General features: G+C 37.9%; 1 protein-coding gene across 1 annotated transcript in view; it reads right to left on the bottom strand.

The window, feature by feature from the left end:
- The window catches only part of MYOM1 (myomesin 1), a 124,683-nt gene that overhangs the window by 52,657 nt on the left and 45,320 nt on the right, over positions 1-26,706 (bottom strand). Inside the window, exons 6-14 of the mRNA XM_012725755.1 lie at positions 24,364-24,456; positions 21,655-21,743; positions 21,475-21,537; positions 19,146-19,310; positions 17,395-17,556; positions 12,741-12,882; positions 11,598-11,797; positions 9,913-9,969; positions 5,564-5,688 (exon numbers count right to left, since the gene is read on the bottom strand). Coding sequence (XP_012581209.1) covers positions 5,564-5,688; positions 9,913-9,969; positions 11,598-11,797; positions 12,741-12,882; positions 17,395-17,556; positions 19,146-19,310; positions 21,475-21,537; positions 21,655-21,743; positions 24,364-24,456 — 1,096 coding nt within the window. The remainder of the gene's footprint in view (positions 1-5,563; positions 5,689-9,912; positions 9,970-11,597; positions 11,798-12,740; positions 12,883-17,394; positions 17,557-19,145; positions 19,311-21,474; positions 21,538-21,654; positions 21,744-24,363; positions 24,457-26,706) is intronic.

Raw genomic sequence — 26,706 nt, 5'->3', positions numbered from 1 at the left:
TGCTTGTAGTAGGTCTTTCACCCATTGGAAATGTCACTGCCATTTCTTAGAAGTTTCTGTATGATTTTCACAAGTAAATGTCTTTAGCTTGTACTACAACAGGATCATCCATTTGAACTAGATCAGTTACCTCTCTGAAGAGCTTTACAAAGGACTTCCCATTTTAGGTCATTTACGTTTACATCTTCCTCATTAATATATTCCAGCATGTTCAAGGCTGCCTTGATATCATACTCATTAGTGGTTGTTTTCCTAAGAGATTATAGGCTGATGAGCTGTAGTGCAGTCAATGTAGGCACTGCACCAAGACTGACCTGTTTCTCTGCTAGCAGTTGTTCAGGTAGGGTTCTTGGTACAGAAGAAAGCACTCTACTCAGTCATTTCTTCATTTGTTCCCTTGCATTATACCCACTGAAGTCTGATACTAAAGTAGCTAATTTATTTAAATCAAGCAGAGTTTTCTTCTTTGAAAGTAGTGTTTCCATATTGGCAAAACCAGAGATGTTACATGAGCCTTTTCTAATTTTTGGCTGTCAGTTTTATGGAATCAGCTGAGATGTTCATGAGCTTGCAAAAAATGTGCCAACTGTCCTTCTTAAGAAATAGGCTAAGATAATAATTTGCCTTGCTTTCTTTCCCCTTGATACCATCAGAAAGGTCTGAACAATTCTGATCATCAGTTTGGATTATGCAGTGCTGGAGTCTGGTTTGACTGTCATTCTGCACATACATTTGTATTAAATCAAAGTCACATTATTTTTCTACCAAAGCAGCAGCCTAGGGGTGCTGGCCTAGTGTAAGAAGAGGAGATAAGACATTTGATCTTTTCTGTAGGTGTTCCCTTTACAGGTTGTTATATTTTTCTTGATTATTGGATTTGTCCAGAGACTTAAACTGAGCAACAGCTATCCAGAGAGCAATCAACATCATGGAAGCAGCTATCTGCCTGACGATAAACCGTTTTCAGGACAATCCTGTGCTGATACACTACTGTTGTTCAGATGCCAGCAGGCGTGCTGCTGCTGTCCACAGAACATACTTAGGTTCTTTCCCTAGAGGTTCTTCTCTTCTATACAGGAGTTTCTCTTCTGTGTGTTAACAGGACTAGCAGCCATTCAGGCAGCCTCAGAAAGGCCGTCTCAATACCAGAGAGTACTCTGATCCTGTCCCATTACTTTCTATCCATTGCCCTGCTTTGTGTTTCTGAAAATACTTCTTGCTATTCAATTTTAATTACTTGTTTGTTCTCTCCCCTATTAGCAACTAAATAGCAAGAAAATGTGTTCAGAAAAATGTCATGTTTAGCCCAGAGCCTAATCTGGCACATAGTAGGTAATCAATAACTTTTTTGAATAAATAAATTTTTCTGATTTAATGAATAATGTTAAAGATAAAGATGATATTTTTTCTTGTCTGTATTTTAGAATAATGGAAAAAATTAGTGATTTGATTGTTGGAATTAAAATGATGTAGAATGACTTTGCAATGGTTCTTTAAAGTTGGGTTAGAATTGACATATAACATGTTAGTTTTAGTTGTACATCATGATTTGATATTTGTGTATTTGATGAAAATGATCACTACAATAAATTTAGTTAACATCTGTTACTACACATAGTTGCAAAAAACTTTTTCCTTATGAAGAAGATTTAAAAAATCTATTCTTTCTGCAACTTTCAACCTTTCATGCTGCATCACCTGGTTAGGTGGGGCATAGCCCTAAAAAGGAGGCTGTAATGTATATTTGAACTGTGGTAGAGTATATTATAAAAAAGTCTTCAGTAATCCATTTTCCCTCCCATTTCCACTTTCAATTCTTACCAAGATCAGCAGAAGCAATTTACAGACTACAGAACTCTTTACCCAGATTTATGAAACTTCCAGAAATCCAAATTAATTTTGGATATGTAAACAGACCAGCTAGCAAGGGTTATTTATTTCTTTTGATACTTTCATGTACACTACCTTGTCAAGCATGATTGCTACCACATTTTGCATATATGGTTATCATATGTGTAAAATTTATTCTTTGGTAAACTCTAAGGTTTGTTTTAGACCCCTAAATGCTTCTTTTTTACTCTCTTCTAATTTTTCTTTTTTTCAAAATAATATAATAGTTTATTTTTACATCATTTTGTGCCTTTTCTCCATCTCAGTTGTAATCCCAGGGTGATATATTTCAGGGAAGTTTACTGGTGTATAACTTGGCATAATCTTCATTGACTTGAAATGGGGAACAATATGGGATAATGGAAAGGACTCGGAGGCAGTGATTGTGGTCATTGTTTGGTTAATAATAGTTGCCTGACCTTGGAAAAAATACTTGAGTGCTCTTGGTCTCAGTATCATCATTTATGAGATAAGTATCTAACATTTTAGTGCAATTTGTGATAATATGCCACTTGTGTGGGGTAAGGGGAGGTAAAGAGCATAACCTCCCCCTCCCCCAGTCAGTCTGATGTCCACTGAGGGATGGAATTCTCCTAGATCTATAATCCTTTAGATTAGGTTTTTATACATTTTCATATATTCTCTCTTGGGAATACATAAACAATTATCAGTCATTTATATTTTCATCATAAAAATAGTAACTGCCTTATTATTGTGTTAAGAACTTAAGTGCCATTATATATCTTTAACCTCCTCAACTATGCTTTGAAGTAGAGATTTTGGAGGTAGCATTGTGTAATTATGGAACTTTTCCAGTAGAGACAATTTTTTTAATAATATAATAGATTGTTTTTTACATCATTTTGTGCATTTTTCCATCTCAGTTGTAATCTCCTTGGGCTTCCCATCACCAAATCACCCATGTGCCATCACCAAAGTTCAGTGCATTTCCCTCCCCCCAGTGGAGACAATTTAAGCATGGAAAGATGTGGATATGTGGACCTGAGCCACAGGGCTTGTGTTCAACTGCCTCTCACTAGCTGTGTGACATTGCAAAAATAATAACCACCCCCAATGCCTCAGTTTCCTCATCTACAAAATAAGCATGATGGAAATAAAAGTATTTCCTTTATAGTATTACTGTAAGAATTAAGTGGGCTAACACATACAGGGAAGTTAGGAAAGTGCCTATTTCTTAGTAAACAGTAGCATTCTTGTTGGTAGAAACTGAGCTATCAGGTGATGCAATCCTTGTCCCTGACATGACCTGACTGGCGAAAAGGAAATAAAAGAAAGAACTTAAAACAGGAGACATCTGGGCCCTCCCTGGTGGTACAGAGGGTTAAAGTGCAGCATTGCAAGCTAGCTGCAGCCATTTCAGTGCAGTGCAAGTTCTGAGACCCAGCCTCTGAGGTGATCTACATGGCCAGGCAGACTTCCGACCCGCCCACTGCTCCCAGTAGTAGAGTACTTCATCAATCTGCCTGTTCTGCTCCCCAACCTGTCTCTGGTGAATCCTCTCACAGCCCCTATACCTCTGGCCTGTACCCCAGCTCTGTATGCATAAATAAATAAAATTTAAAAATCAAAAACATAAGATACCTTAGGGAAAAGTTTAGGGCTAAAAAGAACACAGTAGAATAGGGAGTTTGGGACCACTAGAGACTGATTCAATGGACTCCCTTGCTAGTAAGTTCCCCCAGTTCACATTTTCAGGACTTATGGACAAGGGGAAACTGGTTGTATGCCTGTAGCTATGACAGGCAAGTTCGTGTATTATACGCATACAAACCCTAGGTGAAAAGCCCCATGAAGAAGACCAAGCACCAGTGTAACAAGTGAGGCTGCACTCTGGGCTGGCATCCTGGGGATGGAAACCATCACAAGACCAGAATATGGGATATGCCTCCCTGGTAAAGATGAACATATTTAGAGTGGTTCATCAGAAATAATTTGAGACTCAGCTCAAGAGAATGGCTTGGCATTTGGATAGCTCTTCTGTAAATGTGCCCAGGTCTCGGGATGTGTTCTGCTCTCCAAGTACTCACATCCTGGGTGTTCTGGTGTGGTGACAGTCTCTCTGTGGACTCTCTACTGACACTGTAGTGTCCCCTTCTATTCCATGCTAACAGGGGTTCTGGTGGAAGAATACTTACATTTTTAATCATGGACTTCTATGTATTTAGTTCTAGGGAGGTTGCAACTATCGAGAAATTAAGAGTTTATATGACCAGAAGAAATGATCAACAAAGCCAAAGTTAACTCATCTGGAGAAAATGCCTCAGTGGTAGGTTGTTATTGTGTTGTTATTATAGGAAAGTGGTAATTACCGTCACAGATTTTTTTCAGAACTCCCTTCTTGTAGCGTGTTTCAAAGAGACTTAGTTAGGGTATGCATTAAACACACCATGGCATGAGCATCTATTCTTCCCTTTTAGTAAGAAAAAAAATTTTTTAAATTGATAATATCACTCAAATTATTTTATTTGAGTCTAATATCTAGGAAATATTAACAAACTATATATTTTAATATTCTTTTGGCAAAATCAGGCTCTTGAAAGACACCTGTATTGATGTGGAAGAGATGATCCATTTATTGTCACTGATTTACTAGGGATAAGAAGGAAGTAAAACATGCTTCTCAAAGAAAGGAGCTAAATGTCCTTAAAAAAGAAACGTCATTAATAAAGAGAAACCACAAACTTGAGCATTTTTAGTTCCACTATTTTTTCTCAAGAGTCACTGATTTGGAAAAGTTACTGGGCCATAAAGAGAAGTACATATCACTTTTATGTTGTTACATAATTTGTAGTGAATGCTGTATTACACCTATATGTTGAGGATATCATTCTCTTTTATAGTTGTCGGGCAGGTGGCCTGTAGGTGTTCTGGAGTTAAGTAATCAAAATAATAATAAATATGAAAGAAAGGGGCCTATGTGAGTTCCATAATGCTTTGGGGGAAAAATAATGACCTTTCTATGATTTTGTTATACAAGTAGATGTAAAATGCAAACCAGTCTTTGTCATGCTAGCACATAATTTTATAAAAATAAAATATATTAGAAAGTATAAATATTTGTTTCATTTATTGTTCTTAAAAAAAAGGCGCATAGCTGCTAAAATGTGCATGATCTTATATATGAGATAAACTTAATATTTCATTTATTCCACTAATAGCTCAATCAAAACTTTCTAACACATGGAATTTGAACTTCATTTTAGGTAAATTCTCTTTCAATAACCTTTTCCAGTGAAAGTATTCCTGTGAGCGAGGACTTCCTCCCCCACTGAGGCTCCAGGCCCTGCATTTTCAAGTGATCCTATTTCTGCTCTTGTATTTGGGCAGGTCTGCAAACAATGCCTTCCTGTGATAGGTTCTTCTATACTTTTGGGCATAAATACTGCAGAAAAAAACAGGGTAGAGGGATTTTTTTTTTTTTAAATCATTCTTAGAGCAAGGATAGTGTCTAGAAAACACTGCCATATAGGCAATCACAGTTTCAGGAATATTTCTATGCTTTGGGCCTGCAGCCCCTCAAGAGTCTATTGGTCAGTCTCTGGGAACCATACAATTCTGTGTCATATATTCAAAACACAATGGAAATTTGATCTCTAATTCTTTAAAGAAATCTTTAGAAAGAGGCATAGGAAGTGCTGATCTTGAGCCTTACCTTTTCCACAAAATACAGAATTCCCTCATGGCCACGCTGGCCAGGGGGCTTCCAGCTTAGCATCACATAGCTCCGGGTGGCCTCAGTGACAGCAAGATCTGTGGGGGGCCCTGGAATAATACCCTCTGAAAAACAAAAACAAGCTGATATTGTGGGGAACCCCAGATATGAGTCACAGAGGTTTCTTTCCTACAGGAGTCAGAGTTAATTACTACTCCAGAGTGTAACGAAGTACCTTATCTCTAAAATTCTTTCTAATACACTCATTCATTCAAAGCCAAATTTTACTTTCTGTGCTTGACAATTTTAGTTTCCTTGTTGATCCTGAAAAACAGTAGCAATGATACAAGTTACCTTTTTTATCACCACAAACAGGAATAGAATCATAGTTTTCTTTTTAGATTTATTTATTTATGCATCAAGAACTGTATGTAGGCCAGGGATGTGGTGGGGATGTATGTGAGAGGTTTTCACTGCAGATAGAGTGGGGAACAGAGAAGGAAGATCTACTGAAATACACTGCTGAAGGGAGCAGTGGGTGAGACAGGAGACGTCTGCTGTGCTGTGTGTTACCTCCCCAGTCAGGGATTGAACTTCTGCTGCAGTGGCTGAAGATAGCTTCAAAGTGCTGCATCTTAACCCTTTGTACCACTAGGGAAATCCACAATCATAGTTTTCAAGTGCAGCTTAAATTGTCATACTCTACTTCTGTATTTGGTCAACATGGAGCAGTGTTGGCAGACACCAATTTTACATTTTATATGACTTTTTATTTAACAAAGTATCTTTTCAAGTAAGTTTGTATAGTAAACCTTAAAAGTACAAGGTTTCTCAGTTGTAACCCAGGCTCTATCTGTGCTGCTATATGTCACCTGTGGGACCTGGGGGAATAGAGGACCCCAGTGAAAACAAGAAGCTCAACCTGTCTGCTGTGCTGTCAGGGATAATACCCTCTCTCCCTGATACAAGAGTCTAAAGTCTTTTGCCAGCACCTATGAAACTGTAGTGGGGAACTTACTAGTTTAGAAATATGGTAAAAAAATTTTTTTTAATATGGTAAAATTTTTGACCATCAAGAGTTCTTGATGTCAAAAGTGACCCTCCCACATTAAATACTTAAAACACTAAGCGAAATATACGAAATGATTGTTGTCAGACATTGAATGTCTGTCAGCAGAAGACAATGATTCTTGACAGGTGGGAAACAAACAGCCCTAGCTTACTGTCTGGAGGCAGAAGCTTAGGGAGAAGAAGTCAAGCAGAACGTAGCTGTTTCCCTGAGTGGACAAGAAACTGAAACTCTGGGGAGATAAAGTCATTCACAGAAAGTCATGGGGATGAATGCTGGAAGAGAAGGCCACATAGAGAGGGCTTTGATGCTCTCTGGAGAACTCGCCTGAGTGCTGAGCAGCACATACCCATGAAGAGACCCCAAGGTTGGTGTAAACCTGGACAAAATTGGAGGCAACAATCCTTACAGTGCTCACGGGCCCTGAAAGAGTTTTTGTTCTTATCAGTCAAAGTGGAAACCTACTAATTCAAGGGGCATCCGGTGGAATGTTCAAAAACGCATTGCCTCTATAGTAAGGCCAAGTTCCCCTAGAATAAACTGATTTGGTTCCATCTAACAAAAGCAAGCTTTGAAAGGATCAAATTGTCTCCCTAGAACAAAGCTCGAGAATATTTATAGAAATACAAAAATATCCAGCACCAAACAATGCAAATTCAAATGTCTGGCATCTCATAAAAAATTTCCAAGTATGCAACAGTTAAGAAAATATAAGCCATGATGAGAAGGAAAATTGATCAGTATAAACAAAACCAAAAGTGCTATAGATGAAAGTCAGCAGACAAGAACATAAAAGCAGTTATTATAAATACATTCCATATGTTCAAGAGGGTAAAGATTGAACAACATTCTTAAACACATGGAAAATATAAAAATTATATAAATGAGCTTCTAAAGATGAAAATTATAAATCTAGTATTTAAAAAACAAACACAAGCTAGAATTTACAGCAGGTTACATTAAAAAAGAAAAGATTGTAAAGTTAATCACACAACCATATAAAGTAACCAAAGTGAAGCCCACACACGCACACACAAAAGGATTGAAAGGAAAAATGAACATAGTTATCAGTGACCTGTGGTTTCAAGTGGCATTTAATTGGAATTCCAGAAGTAGAAATAAGAAAGGGCAGGTCAGACAATTCTCAAACCAAAGGAAAGTCAAAAATGAGGGAAAAGGTAAAGAACAGATGTAATAGAAAAGAAATAGCAAGCTGGTAGATTTAAATCCAAACATATCAATGAATCACATGACATGTAATTGAATAAAACACCCCAACTGAAAGGCAAATATAACCAGATTGGATATAAAAGCAAAACATTCTGTATGCTGCCTACAAGAAACACATTTTAACTACAAAGACACATACTGATCAAAAAATAAAAGGATACAAATCATATGCTGACACTAATCTAAAATGCGCTGGTCTCCTCATCTGACCATATTGGCAAATGACCTCTGACTTCAGGCCCCAAAATTGTGAGAAATAAATTTCCATTGCTCATAAAAGAAAAATAAAGAAAGTTGGAAGGGTTATATTAAAGTTGATTTTGAAACAAACACACAGACAATCAAGCCCACTGCAGTGAATAGAGGTAAATAAAGTGATCACAACCTGGCAGAAATGTAAGAAGAAACAGATAAGTTCACAATTTTGTCTGAGATTTTATGATTACTTTATCAATATTGATAAAACATATAGACATAAAATCTTTCAGGAGATAGAAAACTCAGCTGAAATCCTGACAGAACTTCTGTAGAAACTGGTAAGTTGATTTTAAAAGTTATATGGAGGGCCGTCCCTGGTGGCACAACAGGTTAAAGCACAGCAGTGCAAGCTAGCCACAGCCACTTCAATGCTAGTTCAATCCCTGGCCCCAGAGGTGACCTTACATGGCGCGGCAGACCTCTCCTGTCTCACGTGCTGCTCCCCTCAGCAGTGTACTTCATCAGTTGGCCTGTTCTGCTCCCCATTCTGTGTCTGGTGAATCCTCTCACCACCCCTGCACCTCTGGCCTGTACCCAGTTTTGTATGCATAAATAAATGAATCTTTAAAAATAAATAAACAGAAGTCCTATGGAAAGGCTTATAATAATCAAAATAACTGTTGAAAAAAATTACACCCAAACAATATTAGCAGACATGTACTACCTGATTTCCAAACTCTGAAGCTTATTTCAAACAAACCACTGCCACAGTATAATGCTTGCAGAAATGACCATATGGCATAGCAAAGATAAAACTGATCAATAGAGATTACAGAAAGAGCCACAAATATGCAATCAATTGATTTTGACAATATTTTAAGACTGTTCAATGATAAATGGATAATCTTTTCAATATGTATTGCTGAAGTCATAGTCATATTAAAAATAAACTTTAGACCCCAACCTCATAAACTATAGAAAAAATAATTTTGAGTTCATCACAGATTGAATTATAAGAACTATAGCCTTTCTGAAAATAAAACAGGAAAAAGACCCATGTGAACATGAATTTGACAAAGGTATCAAATATGATGAAAAATGGCGAATAAGCATTTGAAAAGATGCTCAACATTAGCATGGAAATGTAAATCAAAGCCAGTATGCATCCACACTGAAATACCACTATGGTATCAAATACCACTGTGCACTTATTAGAATGGAGAAAATTAAAAAGACTAACCGTACAAGTACTGTTGACAGTGTGGAGCAACTGGAAATTTCACATATTGTGATGGGAATGAAAATGGTAAAACCACTTGGGAAAATAATTGGCAGTTTCTTAAAAAATTAAACACATGTTTATCAAATAGTCTATGCATTCAACTCCTATGTATTTATCTAAGGAAAATGAAAACATATATCCACATGAATGGTAGGAACTTTCAACAGTGAATAAATAAGTTGAAATGACTTGTTTATGCATCGGTATGGACAAATCCCAAACTATGTAGAGTAGAGGAATCCAAACAAAATATATGATTCCATGTATCTAAACTTATGGATAATGCAAACCAGAGTGATGGCCTGTAGTTATAGAAGTCCTGGGTGGGAAAGCTGAGGGACATGAGGAAATCTGGGGGATGATTAATATGAACATCATTTTGATGATGGTGATGGTTTCGTAGGTATGTGCATGTGTGCATTTTTATACATATAGTTTAACAAATTGCACATTTTTATAGAATATCTTTTCCAAAATGTCTTAAATAATATACACTGTGCCTTCTACAACAAAAGCTAAACCATATGACAAAACACTGGCAACAAAATCATGGGAATCTGTAGTTTTTACCTGTAGGTTCTTCTTCAGTGACAATGATCTGTCCAGTCCAGGGAGCTGAAGGGCGACCTGAACAAAGATAAGATCATAAATACTCACTCACAAGTCCAATTTTAACTGCATTTCTCAACTAGCAAGATAAGTCACATAAGAGTTTGTTTCTAGCTTATTTATATATTTTCCTAGTATGAGAATGACTTTATGTCCTTAAGGGACTCACAAACAGCTGGAGCCTAGGACCAGCCTAGACTGAGTCAATGTTTCTGGAATTCTACTTAAACAAGCTAGGGAGATAATCTGTGTTCATTCACAGTTCAGTGCAGATCTCCTGAAACATGTAGGCTCTCTTGTTCTTCTTAAAAGAGAGCATGTATTTGGGAGAAACATTTCCAGAACAACTCTTAAGTCCAGCTGTTATTTATCATAGTGAAAATGAAAGGGGTAATGATCCTGCAGGAAAACTCCACAAAAGCCATTTCTTTCCATTACAGTTTGAAAAAATATAACCTACAAAGGAAAGCAGTCCAGATCCTGAATAAGGAGAATGGGTGAAAAGGGTAATAGGAAGTTAAAGAGGAAATTCATTTTTCTGATCGTATATATCTCAGAATGATGCCTTGCTATAATCAAGAGACTTTTCACCAGAGTTTGTGCAAAAATGGAAAAATGATAAAAATGACAGCTTACTTTCAATTTAAATACATCTTCTTTCATTGGAATTTATAAAAGGAGAAGAGACTAGCAGGAGATGGAATTGCAGATTTAGGAAAGGGAGGAAAACAGCATGGTGGCTAAAAAGTGACTGGAGAACAATCAAGAAACTTAATCAAAATGGGTGATATTTAACTTAAGATTTTTCTGATGCCATTCCATGTATATTTAACTTGTTATATTTAACTTAAGATTTTTATGATGCCATTCCAAGTATAACAACTCAAGTATGGCATCCACCATTGGTCCTTAGCTAAGGTGGCTTTGCCTGCGAGGGACATTTGGTAATGTCTGGAGATGTTATGATTGTCCTAAGTGCGGGGAAAGATACACTAATGGCATTTATTAGGTGCTGGTAAACACCCTACTATGTATATAGCACAACCTCTTTATGGTCTCTATTATGCCAAATGTCATCTGATTCTTATGAACCAAACGTATCAGAAAGAATCATCTATACCATGATTTTGTCAGAGAGACTTGGAGGCTAAGTATTTGAAATTATTAGTTTGGATTGTCTAATAGGAAAACTTAAGTACAGATCAGATGAAATGTTGAAAATATGTTTTTCCTTTTATAAACTCACTATTCAAAGGGCCAAATTCAAGGTTGGGAAATTTCCTTACAACTTTAAAGGAACCAGAAAATATATATATATTTGGAGTGTGGTAAAAAAAAAAAATTATAAAAATGCTCCCTAAGGCTCTTGGTTTTATAATTCATTTAAAACACAATGCCTGGAACTCAGGTTAACAAGGAAAAGTTTTCTGAATCAAAGGAAAATAAAATAAACCCTAAGAGAATGAGTGAGCAAAAACCCAAATATATATTTTTTAAATTTTTGTTTCCCCTGGCATTGTCTTATCAATCATTCCTTATTCTTTTCTCCCTCTAGTGGAAGTAGGAGGAATAACCTTGTCATGAGCTACATTGTAGTTACTATTATAAAAATCCAGGGAAAATCCTGTTAGTTGAAATGTGCTTACTTTTAAGCCTAGCTTTCTCAGCTGAATCCAGAGCAGCTACAGGTTCAGAAACACGAGATGGTAGACCTATTCCAGTTTTATTCACGGCTCGAACTCGGAATATATAGGAACGACCTTCTATTAATCCAGTGACTGGAAAACGAGCGAATTTGACAGGTGTGTCATTGCACTGAGTCCAGCTATCTGTGCCCACTTCACATCTAAGCAAAAGAGAAGAATAGGCAAAAATATTAGAAGGCCTATATTATGAGCTCCAAAGCTATGAACCTGCAAAGTTACTTCAGCTTTTCTCTCTATATAATACCCAGCTCAAGAGTGTTTACTTAATTCAGGTACCTGATTCTATTCAATTATAACATGTTTTCTCTGACCAGATGAAAGAAGCCCCACATACTTCTTGAACACCTATGTGTCTTCTGAACTCACTAAAAGCAGGCAGGTGAGGGCTTCACGTGTTATGCAGAGGAACTTTGGGGGGAAAGCAGATAGGTATTTTAACATTGGACAAAGAGGGAAAAGCCACCAAACTTCTTGACTGATGTCTTCAATTCCACCAATAGTGATTTCTTTGTCTTTTTAGACACTTTAAAAAATGATATTATTTATACTAGTTTGGAAAGAGCTCACTATAATTTCTCACTTAGTGGCTACTACATGTTCTGTGGGTAGAAGGGTGAAGAGGGTACTGTACTATACTTGTTTCTTAAGAGATGAGATTGATGAGATGCAGGTAAGTTCCCAGAGGCAGTGGAAGATGAGTACTTTGAACCTCTAAATCTGATTGGGTGCTTTTGCAGCAATTGGTACCTGGAGAAGGAGTGGTCATGACCTGCGAGACAAAGATGGCAGCTCATACCATACTAGGGTCAAAATTATCTTTAGAATTTAGATAATTATATAAGTTGGTAGGATAAACAAGTTACATGTCTATGTATATATATATAAACATTGTGTTTGTGTGTGTGTGTATATATATATATATATATGTTTAAAGATTTATTTATCTATGCATACAAGAACTGGGGTACAGGCCAAAGAAAGAGAAAGCAGAAAAGAAAATATTTCACCTACAAATGGTAGGCGAACTGAAGCATGCATCTCTATGGCCAGACAACTCTAATTAAAGCTAGACTAAATACTAACTTATCAATAAAATATCCCAGAATAGGACTTCCTCCATCCACAGCTGGCTGTTTCCAAGAGATGACGATATAATCTTTGTTGGCATCCAAGCATACCACATCCAAAGGAGAGGCTGGAGCTCCTTCTATCTCTGCTTCTGCATCTGTAGGATATAGAAAGATCTCATTAACCCGCTCACTGTCAGTGTGCAGGCCAAGTTCTTAGTGAACACATGTTTTAATTACTTCTACAATGGCTACATCTTTGGCCCCAGTAGAAAGAGCTTCGGTCTCGTGATTTTCTTACCAACATACCAATACATGCTTTTCATGAACAGTGTATTAGAACAATATGTTAGAACAAGCTCTGACAAGGACACTTGACTTTTGCCTCATGGCTCTTGCCTGCTCAAAGTGTTCTAAAGGAAAATAAATATGAAGATGCTGGGGATTACTATCAGAAAAGTATAAGGTAAGCTCTGCCAGGAAGCTTGTTCTTAAGATATTTATTGTGCAATGTTACTAGGAAACTATGAAAGACTAAGGGGAACAAACAGCTGCTGTCAACTCCTGCATGTGTACACAGGAGAACATGACCCATAAGGCTTTGCCCACTGCCATGCTAGGCACAACCATTTGGAAGGAGAAAGGAAAACATTCATTGTAATCAAATGTTTGTTCCCAATCTGAAGATCCTTGCAAAAAGAACTCTGATGCAATACCCATATCTGAGCTTCATTTATCTGAATCCAATAAAAGTTCAGGGTAATACAAGAAAGAGTGATTGTTAACAAAATACGATCCTCAGAAGTGGTATCCCCTCCAATGTGTCAGGCACAGCTAAATTGATGAATCCTAGATGTTTTTAGGAGGAGAGGAAATGAAATGAAAACAGTCAATTAGTTAGCCTTCTAAGGGAGACTGATAAAGACAGGGAATAGAGTCCCCCGGGGCAGGGTCCACAGTGGTTCATTCTTCCTGACATGTGGTCAAACCTTCATAACAAGAGGTAGAGGCTAAAGAGTCTGAGATACAAAGGAGCCACCCAACCAAGAGAAAACAATTCTTGTTGACTGAATACACACTCCACCTGTGACTAAGCTCTTGTAACTCTGATCAGTAATTAAAACATATGACAGCATGGTAGAATGATTTGTGTACTTCTGAATTTAATAGGTTTATTACATGTAAAGAGTTCAAGTCTCTCTGGTTTTGAACATTCTGTTTTGGGTTTTTTTTTTTGCCACATGAACTTGCAGGAAAGTGTCTCTAGGTAAATATCTCCTTCTATAGGAGAATGTAAATAAACTAAGGTGCCTAAAACTTAATGCAGGATCCCTGCAGGCCACGCAAATGGGAAATGAGCTTTCTGGTAGGGAGAACCTTTCATTTCAGGCTTTGAGAGCACTGGAGATTGGGTGGGTGTGTGCCACTACAGGTGAAGACAGAGCAGACCTGGATGGAGTTGTTGAAGTTAACAGCCTAAGTGGCAGAGAGACTCAACAAAATCTGATAGAGTAGGCAATTAAGGATGTTTTAAAATGTCACTCAAAACACTTTGGCACTGTTTTAGACTCAGACATAAATTTAACATAGGCTCAGCAGTATCTCTTACAAGTATTTACCCAGGAGAAATGAAAACATGGGTACATGATTATCAATACAAATGTTCATATCAGCATTATTCATGGTACCCAGAGTGAAAACAGCTCAACTGTCCATCAACAGGTGAATGGGTAGATAAAATATCCACACAGTACAATACTACCCAGCAATTAAAAGGAACAATCCATTAATGCATGTTGTAACAAAAATGAATCTCAAAACACATGCTCAGTGGAAGAAAACAGATATAAAAATGACATTGCATCTAGAAATGTCCAGAAAAGGCTAATCGATGGATACCAAAAGCACATTAGTAGTTGTTGAGAATGGGAATGGGAACAAAAAATCTCCTTGGGATCATGATGGAAATGGTCTAAATTTGTATCATGGAGGATGCTGCCTAAGTCAATACGTAGCCTCAGAGGTATTGTACACTTAACATGGGTGAATCTCATAGTGTACACATTTCACCTCAACAAAGAATTTTTAGAAAATCTAAAATAAACCGATCTGTGAAATCTTTTCTAAAAGTTGTTAATTGACAGTACAATTATTGAAACTTACTTAGGTTTTCCCATTTTTTCATTTCAATTCCCTACATCAACAACTGATAAATTTTAGAATCCTTCCATCTACTTAATTTATGGATTTGAAAACTGGCTTAATTTCAAATTTCAATCCTTATTCCCATTTATTGTTAATAATGTGCAGTCCTGCCTGGACCCGGCAGAGAGTCATCAATGTTGAGTGTGGAAACTAAGAAATGCCATCGAGGAGACCAGAGGCTATGTCAGAGTTCCCAGAAAAAGTCGACAAAACACATAAGTGAGCTTTCTGGTTTTTTTTTCTGTTTGTTTTCTTGAGTTGTCAGAGATAAGATACTTTCTGGTTCAGGTGAGATGACTGAAAGTGGAAGCAATGGCTCTGCTTATTCTTGTAGTCAGGCTCTTCCGGTGGGTTAGCTAAGCAAAGGATTTGCTGTTGTGTTCAGCTGAGTCCTCTCCTACTACAGTTCACTCAGAAGGGTAGTGCCTCTCCCTTTCAGCCATAGAAAAGACTTTCCCCACAATTTGTATAGAAAAAGGTGATGCATTGTTCAATAGTAGAGATATTCATGGATCTCTGTCAGTTGCTGGTCTGTGGAAGAACTGAGTGATCATCTGTGGTTGTTCAGTGCAGCACTGGTATAGATGTCTAACAGTGCCAGTATCCATTCTTCCTGCTTCCTTTTTACAGGACAATCCCTGAATTTTAGCAGGTAACATGGATGACTTCCCTACTGTGAGATGTGTGTGGCTGAGCTCATGTGCAGAAGCCATGTGTGTAGATCTGCTCACCCCTTCCACATCCTTTCTCTCCTCTTAGGAGGGAAAGCACAGTGGGGACAGTGGAGCAACAACAAAGATGGATACAAGTGGCCATGGTGAGTAGAACCGTCTAGACCTCCCCTTACTTCTGGGACATGGGTGAGAAATAAACTTTTTATTTCACAGCTTAGCCTAATTAAAATCTTGGGCTAGACCCCAGAGACCTGCATCCTAGTCCCACTTCTACTTCTAAGTTACTGTGAGGCTTCTGGTAAACCATTTCCCTTTATTTTTTATTTTGTTTCATTTTCCCTTTATGAATCTCAGTTTCTGCACCTTAAAATTAAGTGGCTGAATTAGAATGGTAATCCTAACATCTTTTGTGCCACAGACTCCTTTGGCAAATAGGGAAAGCCTTGAGGCTCCTTATCAGCATATTACTTTCAAATGCATAAAATTAAGTACATGAGATTATTAAATAATCTCTATTTTATAAGAGATTATAAGATTATAATATAATATAATAGAGTTTTAATCACAGACCCACAGTCTATGATATGTAAATAACTGGGAGTCTGTGGCTCCAGCTAGAGACACCTAATGACCTCTCAAGTTCCCTCTTGATCAAATTGCAGATGAGTCTATGATTTTATTTAGTGCACAAGAGATAAAAATACTAGTAAGTCTACCGGTATTGCTTATATTTTCTATACATTATGATGTCTTGGCATCTTAGAAACCTTTCTGACTGGGGAGCGACTGCCCCCTACCCTGGACTAGTCAATTCTCAGCCAGAGATATGGCCCCAGCTGAGCAGTCTATGATATATAAATAACCAATCCCAGCCACACCCCCTCTATCAGGCCCTGACAGTTGGGAGGCAAATTCCCCTGCCCTAATCATGCCAGGGCCAGCTACCAGAAAGCGAGGGACCACCCCTCCAGTTTGGAGTCCACAGAAATTATTTAATCTTGTCAATCACAAACTGCACCGTCTTCCCTTTCCCACAGAAATTCCAAGACTCTCCTGTCTCCTGACTGGCTCATACTGTGTTTTCCCTTTGGGATCTAGGATCTGTGAGCAGAGTACAGTCCTGGGCCTCTCCTCTCCACACGTGGTCACACTGACTGGCCATCACATAAAGGAACACAGGACACTGTCAGTCTTGAAGTCTGGAAGAATAGAGACTTCCAAATATGTAGGGATCCCATGTGGAGCAACGTTCCCCTTGTTCAGATCCAATTAATTCAAGACAACACTGAAAAACTCCTAAAATGAACAATTTTAGTTTGCCTCAAGCTAGTTCTCCTAGTTCATTAAAACTAATGTTCTATAGAAGAGGCTTGGAAAGAAAGAATACATTTGCTGCTCGAAACAGACATTAAAGAGTAAATCCTCAAATAGAGCCAGTTCTTTTTTGTTGCAACTTCCATAAACATCTTTTGAGATATCTTTCCTTAGAGGCAGAATTTCTAGAATTTCTACTAGAACACTTACAGAGAACTGCTCTGATAGGTTCACTGAAGAAGAGGAAAGTGAAAGACTTTAGTGATCATGACACAGTTTGGTTACCTGTGGGTTGGTGCCTTCAGAGTTAACCTTTTACATTAGGTCTAATTTCATTGGAAGTTAATATCCCTAAGATAGATAACTAGAACAGTTTTCAAATAGGTCCTTCATCATAACAAAAAACATGTTAGGATAGATTAATCTGGCCGTAGGGTTTTCAATATTCTCGGGTGTTCACTTTTTACTAGGTCTTACCTCGAACAAAGACGTAGGCACCGTATTGTTCATAATATTCTCCCATTTTTACACGGATTGTATAGAGGCCTTCATCTTCTTTGTTGAGATGAGAAAATGTCAGTGTTGCCCTATCTCCACTCCAGTTTGTTTGCACCCATTTTGATGGAGAAACAAGTGCACCTAGGGATAAAATAAATAAATATACAAGCAAATTAATAAAAAATTTCCTCCATTACTCCTTTCTTTCTCCTTTTCCATGTATGTTTCCATGTTTCTCTCTCTCTCCTTTATATTGGAAATTATTGGCCATTAGAAGAAGTCTTTAATACTTTCTGACTGAGCGGACTAGGATCAGATTACATAATTGCAAGGTTCCAGACAAAAATCTTTATTCAAAATGTAGCAAAAAAAGTTAAAGGTAGTAAATTATATTTCTTTTCTAAGATATTTTATCCCTTATAAAATATAACAGGAGAGATACAAATTACAAAAAAATTATATTTCAAGCCATAATTTAATATACAAAAATCTTATTAATGTGATATCTTGATGATATTAAGATATTTCTAGCATGCTTTTCTGTAAGTTTATTTTAAATCTGTGTAATTGAAAGCAAGTTCAGTCACTCCTTGCAAATAGATGGTCACAAATGTTTTGATAATTATTTATTTTGAGAAGGATCTCCTGCTGATGCAACTATTACTGGAGCTGTTGATTATTAAGAGTTATTATGTTACAGTTTTATACTACATAGTATTATGCAATTAACATTCTAATAAGCTGTTTTAAAATATAATGGAGTACAGGCCAGAGGTGCTAGGGTGAGAGGATTCACCAGAGACAGAGCAAGGAGCAGAACAGGCAGATTGACAAAGCACACTGCTGAAGGGAGCAGCAGGTGAGACAGGAGAGGTCTGCTGTGCCACATGGGTCACCTACCTGGCTGGGGATCGGACTCATGCTGCAGTGGCTCCCGCTAGTTTCATAGTGCTGCACTTTAACCTGTTGTGCCACCAGGGAGGGCCCAAATGTGAAGCTCTTTAAACTTAGCTTATATTTTATATTTGTAGCTATCTGCTTTGCAATGTCGTGGCAATTTTCAGAGCTAGCGATTCTAAGGTCAGTGAAGAATTCCATGGATAGTAACTGCTTTATGTTCTCTGCTGCAAGATCTATAGGTAGTCTGGTTTCACCATAGTTTAGTGCCAAAGCTTACTGCCTGATTACCATCAGGTACTGTTCTGGTGGCCAGACCATGGTGTTAATACTTGTGCAGATCCCCCAGAGATGATTTTGAGGGATGAAGCGGTCCTCCCATTCTGGGTTCTCATCCTGCCCCAAAGGAAGCGCCACCTCTCCCAAAGTTCAATCCAATTGCCTGATGAATTACTAACCCACTCAGAGGCAAATGAGCATTTTCTATAGTCACACTGGAATTCACTGGTTTTTATCCTATCATACCAAACAAAACTTACAAAATGTAAAAAACAAAACAAACCTACATTTTTTTTTAGAAAAAAAACCCCACGTTTTGTAATCTTTTGCTTTTGTTATTTGGCGATAGATAAGAAGTTACACACCCACAAATATATTTTAGTTCTACTACTTTGATATATGCCACATGCCATATGCTATGCCTTTAATGTTCAGATTCTGCCAGTTTTAGACACAGATCATCCATTTTGTGGACATTCATACTCTGGTGTCAAACATAATGGGTAAATTTCTGCAAATAAAAATTTAATTGAGAATTCATTTAAAAAACTCACCATTTCTGTACCACTGGATCTCTGGCTGGAACTGCTTAATTTCAGGGGTGATAACTACACGGCAGCCTAGAGTCATTGTCTCACCCTCTCTCCCAAAAGACACATCGAATTTATCATCAAAATGGATCTCAAACTTGGACGCATAACCATAAGGGGTCACAGCAACTGGGTACAACAAAAAAAAATGTCAGTAATTCACTTTTTTCCTCACTAGAGTCGCAGACATTTTAAGAAGCACAGGTAGGAAGCAGTCACAACAAAGACCTATCAAGTGGTGAAGGATTTGCCATAGGTCTGGCAATGGGCAAAGACCTGGACTCACCACTGCGGGGTAGGTAGGCTCATAATCTACTGCAAGAGTCCCCACACTTTCCTGCTCATACATCCCCTTTTTGAACAATATATATATATATATAGTTTTTCAGTATGTTGTCTCAGTCTTTTTGATGAACTGAGTGAAAAAAATAATAAATGTAAGAAAATGAAATGTCTATGAGAGAAAGCTGAAAATTTAAACTACTGAAACATCAAAAATACTTTTCTTAGAAATATCTTCTTTATAGATTGAATATAAGCCTACATCATATGTACATAAAGGTTTTATAGTCTCTTAAAGAAAAGAATTTGGAAAAATAGTAACTATTGATTGATAGGTTATTATATGCCAAGCACTTGATATCTGACATGTTATCTAATCCTTGCAGCAACTCCATGGTGTTGATATTATTTTTTTTACTCTTTTTCATACGAGAATTTAGAAGCTCAAAGATGTTATATAGGTTCCAAAGATTTCATGTGTGAAGTTGAAATTCATACCTATAACTTTCCAACTCTAAAGCTTAGGCTCTTAACTCCCATATTTCTTCTCTCTTTCTAAAAGATCATTCAATTTACGTCAAGTATCGTTCCAAGTGCTTAATACCTATAAACTCAAAACTTATAATAATCCTAGCAGAGAATTATAATAAGGGAAGTAATTTATTATCTCTGTTTAGTAATGAGGAAACAGGAGCACAGGGAGGCTGCAAAACTCCTGCTGCCGCTTCACTGGGGCAGGCTTTCCACGGGCATGCTGTTTCCAGAACCTGTGTTCTCATGATATTGCCTTGAATTTGTGTGTTCCCAGGCAGCCACTAATAGTGAACTCACTTCTCTTTGAATCATGGGTCCTCTCTACCTCACGCCTATAGGATGACAGCCCTCTGGCATGAATAAGTGAAACAACCTGATCAAACCTAGCTGGCTGGTGGAGTAGAGGCCAGGATTGCAAGGGGGGCTGGGTTTAAGGTCAGGGGTTGGAAAATCTACAAGTCAAATCTGGACCACCGCCTATATTATTCCACTAAGAATGCTTTAGAAATGCTTTCATGGTGGAAAAAAATCAAAGGAAGATTTGTGACATGAAAATTTGCAGGGAGCTCAAATTTCAATGCTCAGAAATAATATTTTATTGAAACATAGCCACATTCATTTATTTCCCGTGGCTGCTTCGGGTCATGAAGGCAGAGTTGTGTAACTGTGACAGGGACCACAAAGCCTTTTACCCACAAAGCCTAAACTGATAACAATCTTGTCCTTTACAGAAAATGCTTGCTGACCCCTAGTTTAGAATTAGAAAAGCCAGGCTACATGTCCCTACTCCACCATTTTGAGTGGTCTTGTCCTATTATTTAAAATCTTTATATCGTCTCCTCAATTGCATAACATAGATAAAAAGGCACCAATTTCATAAACTTTTAGAGAGCACTAAATGAGTAGATACATACAAAATATATCTTTATATAATGCCCAACACAACTGATTAATGCATATTAACTACTAGAACAACCAAGCACTTGAAACACTATCTAGAACATAACAGGTGTTAAGTTCATATTAGTTGAATGAACGAATGAGAACTCTCTGTTTTCTGTCTTAGAGCCACTGTGCTCATCAGGAGTCAGAGAAAGATACAAAAGATTTAAAAGGCTGAAAAATGAAGTTATGTGGGGGTTGGGGACGGGTAAAGGGTGTTAAAATCACTCCACCTGGGTTTATATAATGATCTTTCTCATTTTAACACAGAAATACTTAAAAAATACTTAAAAGCATTTGTCATTTTTAATCCATAACATTTGGACTTTTAGAAAACAAGAATAAACATTCAGAAAGAGAACAGAAACCAGAGAATTTAAAAAAATAATAATTTAAAAACCCACGAGAGATACTGCACACATACTAGCATATATTATAACATATTGACATCACATTACATTGCTTTACCATAGACTAGCTTATTATACTGTATGTTAAGTAAAGATGTCATTGAATAAATATATTTTTTACTTACAACTGAGGGGTGAAGTGGAAACTCCTGAATGGAAGCGCGACTCATCAAGCTCTCCTTTATATCCTGGAAAAGAAAGCAGGAATGCATGTGCACTACTTCACGTTTATTTAATTATTATTATTTTTTTTTGCAATGAGAATTTTAAAAAATACACTTAAATAAACAAGCACTGAAACCTACTCTTGACAACAACTGAAGCATAAGCTGACAGTTCTCCCTTTGCATTCATGGCGGAAGCCCGGTACTGAGCAGTGTCTTCAAAATCACACCTGAAAGAAAGTGAACATGAGGGACTGTCATGGCGACACTTCTTGTGAGTACTAGCTGTGCCATCAAGGATCTCTTGCTAATACGGCACACTGCTAATCAGTGACTTCTAAGACATGGTTCTTCGGGACTAATGATGAAATGGGGTCTCTGATCCCTCTGGGATTCTACATAGTCCAAGAGAATCACTTGGGTATAGTCCAGCAGCATATGGGAGAATACTTATAGTTCATGGTGATCCTGTAACTGGTAGCTAAAGCCACAGACTGTGACAGGTGGTATCCCCTGGAGGGGATACTGGTGGGGATAGATAGCCCCAGGGAAAGCTCTAAAAAGTATGGAATGCTGGGTTGGACTCTGATAAGAAATATAAGGGACTGCAGAAACAGCCCTCAGGATATAGTGTTTGGGATTCAGCATTTTAACATTCATGCTTGGGATTCAGCATTTTTGTATCTTCAGGGATTCTGGGGTCAGCAATTATGGCCTCCACTGCACATATCTTCCAGAAGATTTGTGGGCCTCTTCAGAAGATTTGAAGAGGTTTCCAACAGCTAACCTCAGAGATGAAAAGTTTGAGGAAGGCTTGGAAGTAGTTAAGTGATTGAAACTGTTCACAGTTTTGCTGCTCTTACAGCCTAGCAGGGAAAGGGAAGACCCCAAGCAGGCTCCTCGCTGAGCTGCTGCAGCAGCTGTTTTGAGTGCTGTGCTGGGGCATTTCGGCAGCTCTGGGAGCATCTCAAGTTGTGTCTTCTGTTGCCTTTGTGAGTTGGAACCAGCCTACAGTCTGGTTGCTGCATGCTCTAAGCAAGAAGATGCCACCTTGAGCACATGGCCCATTGTCTGGGAGAGGGGCTTGAGTCCTTAGTGGTGGAAAGATGCCATCTTAGATGCTTTTGTTTGAGACTTGAAAACACTGGACACTGGAGCGGATGAGGTAAATGGCATTTTGGACCATTGTTTTTTGTTTTTTCCTGGTTTGTTAAATAAATCCCATTGCTACTCTCTGAGCCTGAGTAGTCTTGCAGTTGTGCATGTAGGTGAAGAACTCAGACAGTGACCAGTAAACTATTTGGGCAGTGTCCTTGGCTAGTTTTAGTGCCCCCTTGCTGCCCTCTATCAATCCTAGCCTGGCTTCATTTAAAATGTAAAAGAAAATGCCCACCTATTGCTAAGCACTTTAATCACAGCATGAACAGTTCTGTGGTCAAATGACCTGAAATCGTATCAGAAGCAGAAAGCATCCAGCTGTGTGATTTTGTAGAGGTGACTACCCGAGTCCTGCTGAGGACATGCCCTCTCTATTTTACTCCCTCAGGGTGAGATTCAAAATGGGAGTAAGAGAGGGAAAGAAGCATGCTCTCCTTAGACACTCCATGAGCCATAAACCAGATACATGTTGGTCTAACACACTGGGCGTTCCAGTCCAACCTGATTCTACTCAGGTTCAGGACACATTTGTAGTTTCAGCCCACAGTGTGATCCAGAAGTGCCATCTGGAAGTTCTTCTATAACACAGAAATTAGGATGTCCTTGAAAATAAGCAGGGAAAAAGTCATCGCATAGAGAGACCAACAAAATTTCAAAGCGGATTGTTTTCCTTATCTTCAGTTCTCATTGTTTTGGATTTATTTTCATTTGTATAAACTTACCACTTGCTGAAGTTTCACTTACATAAGCAGAAACTCAGGAGGGTGAATCTGATCACCTTTCTCATAACTGATAATAAAAGCACCACATGGCTCTCTGCTACTTCAGCAGAAACTCCACTGGCAGAATTGAGGTGACTGTAGGTCAGGGTCCATGTTTGGCAACTGTCACAGGATCCCAGGGTTCTGTTTGAAGTCTAGCATCATTTGTGTCAAATGATGTGGGAAGAAGTCTATAAATTTCCTAGCACAGAATGATGTCAATTTTTCTTTTGATATCTTGGTAGGTCATTTTTTGTGTGTGACAATGCGGGGAAATTGCTTAGCTTTTTCAACCATATAACTGGGCTTAGATTTTAAAGCCATCTTCAGAGACAAGATAAACCTTTCTGGACTTAGAAATTTTGATGTGGGTTCTGCTTTACCCTAAAGCACCTCAATGTCCTGCCCTAGCCTTATGCCTATGGGTGAGGAGAGTGGGCACACAGCAGTCCGCAGTTACTGATGAGCTGAAGGAAGGAGCAAGACCTCCAAGTTCAGTTTACTCTCCATTCCACACATCTCGATCTGCAAGCCTTCACTGATAAAGGAAAGGGTGTGATAAGGATGATAATCTGGCGCTCTGAAGGATGATTGAATATGAATGCCTATTTACGTAACCTCTTTTTTTTACTGCTACCTAGTAAAAACTCTCAAGTATATAAAAGGATAAATAAAAAAGATGGAAATTAATTTTTTCTTATCATCTACTACTACATTAAAATATAAGACCTCTTTGGGAGGTAATGTGGGCTAGACAGAAATGAATTGAGAATGTCACTTGCACGTGTGCGCTAAGAGGAGCAATGTTTGTGAGCGTCCCTGTTGTGACTGTGGATTGAGAGGGGAGAAAGTGTTGTTAAGTGGAGCAATAAGGTGTCCCCACCCCCAAGTGATTGTTAGGCAACACTCACAGACCCTGGTGTCCACTTACTCGTTAATCTCCAGCGTGTGCATTCCATATCGACTCTCAATGATATACTTTCCAGGGTTTGTATGGATATTTATTGGCACCTGGTTTTTATACCTATAAGGCAATGACAGCAAAGTCAAGTAAGTTGAAATGTAGATAGTTTATGATAAAAAGCACATACACACAATTCTTATTCTTGCAGGAACATCTGTGAACAACACTGAAGTTTGCAGCAGCATCTGCTCAATAATGCAAATCTATGGGAAATTATATAAAATGTATGACACATATAATAAAACTTCTTGTTGAAATTGCTTTTCTTCCCTTTGTCATAAAAATTACATTGTCAAAGATAACCTTCCACAACAGTGTGGTGGCATCAAATGCATAATGTTGATTGAAAAGAACTAGACACATAAGAGAGGGCATAATATAATAATTAATTACATTTACATAATGGACCATTAGAAAAGATCAATTAACACTGCTAGAAGTCAGGAGAGTGATCTCCCTTTTGTGGGGAAAAGATATTTTGGGAGTTGATAATGTTTAGCTTTTTGATTTCAGTGCTGGTCATAGGTGTGAGCAGCCCACAAAAATTCTACACTTATACACAATCTGCACTTATTTGTATGTATGCTAATTTCACATCAATAAAATACATAAAAGAAAAAGGACAAGAAAAGATGATCATTGTTGACAAACAGAGAGGAAGGTTTTATGTTGGGGGTTTTATTGTTGACTGTAAGTGTAGGATGAAAACCAAACATTTTTCCTGCTAACATTCTTACATGTTGATAAAAACAATGCATTGTATGAAAGATTACTATATCTAAGTGTTTTATTTTGTCACCAACAATATGACTCTTGACTTCAAGGAATTTAAAATAATGAAAATTTCTGATGAAAGAGTCCTTTCTCTGGCTCTTCTATCCCTGGGTCTCTCACTCCTCAGAGGGTAGGGCTATATGAGGGGGTCCCCCTCTGACAGTCTCCCAAGTCATTCACCAGTGGCTCTAGGGCCAGACCAAATTGTCTAATTAAGCCATTACTCCCCCCGCAAAGGAGCTGGATTTTCAAAGGCTTCCCTTCTAGACACTTAATTTCATGTGTATAGATACCATACATAACACTAATAACGACATCTAACACTGAACATTTACCATGAGCCAGGCAATGTTCTAGGAGCATGACATATACTTTAGTAAATTCAACCCTCACAACCAGTCACATGAAATAGTACTATTTTTAACATCATTTTCCAGATGAAGGAACGAAGGCATGGACAGGTTAAGTAACTGTCCCATCTCACGCAGCTACACAGAGCACAGCTGGGATTTAAAACAAGCAGTCTGGCTCCTGACAAAAAGTAATGCTTCCATTTTCCATTGCTCTCTATATTTTATTTCTCCAGACTTTTGGAAATGGTTATGAGGGTTTACAAGGAAGGTGGAAAGGAAGAGAGAGAGAGATTATCTCAGGTAGTTCCTTCTCCCCAAACTCACTCTCTCATGTCTCTAAAACACAATTAATTTTTTGTTACTTTTTAAAATGTATAATTCTCCTCTACAAACAAAACCCCAACTCATCTGCCAAGGTTCAGATCAAATGCAGTGTCTTTAATAAACCTCTACCAGAAATCCCACACAACAGTAATTGTCTTACCTCTCTGCAACAGTTTTACTTGGTTTAAATTGCAATATAGATCTATCAAATTATGCTTGGATATGTGTGACTTCTGCTACATTTCATTTCCTTAAAGATGAATTTTGTCCAACCCATCTTTACTTTTATTCCCATTCTCAAGGAAGACTGCGTTATGGCCAAACATCAGGCTCTCAATGGTTCTTAAATTGAGTTGAATAGAATTATTGTGGAACACAGTATTAATTGTAGCTTCCTAATTTTTGGCTGAAGGAAGAGAGTTCAGACAAACACATACTTCATGGTATGGACGACTTCAAATAAAGTGCATACAAAGGAAGTGAGTTAAAGCTCTGTGTCTCAGTCCCCTCAAATCTGAAATGAGTGAGTTGGGACTAGTTTAAGAATCACAGTTGTGTGGCAGGCCTAGTGTCAAAGCAGACATTGTAAGCTGCTTTCTGTCGGCCCAGAAATGGCTTCAGACAGCTGTTTCACTACTAGGACCACAGACACTGGGTTGTTTTTATCAGCGAAAGCTGTAACAAGAAATCTGCTGGCTGCCCCTAATTTCAAGCATTCCTCACTTTGATGGATGACAGGGCAGTGCATATTATTCAGCATGTTCTTCTGAGGGAAAAGGCTCTGAGGGAGTCAATTCACATTTGACTCTGAAGCTTCTCTTGTTCATTTTTTTCCCATGCGCTAGGTTGTTTTCAGTAA

The sequence above is a fragment of the Condylura cristata genome, unplaced genomic scaffold, assembly GCF_000260355.1.
Source record: "Condylura cristata isolate star-nosed mole 26May11 unplaced genomic scaffold, ConCri1.0 scaffold00016, whole genome shotgun sequence".
Taxonomy (NCBI): domain Eukaryota; kingdom Metazoa; phylum Chordata; class Mammalia; order Eulipotyphla; family Talpidae; genus Condylura; species Condylura cristata.
Note: the sequence above shows the minus strand (reverse complement) of the source record. Positions and strands in the feature narration are given on the sequence as shown.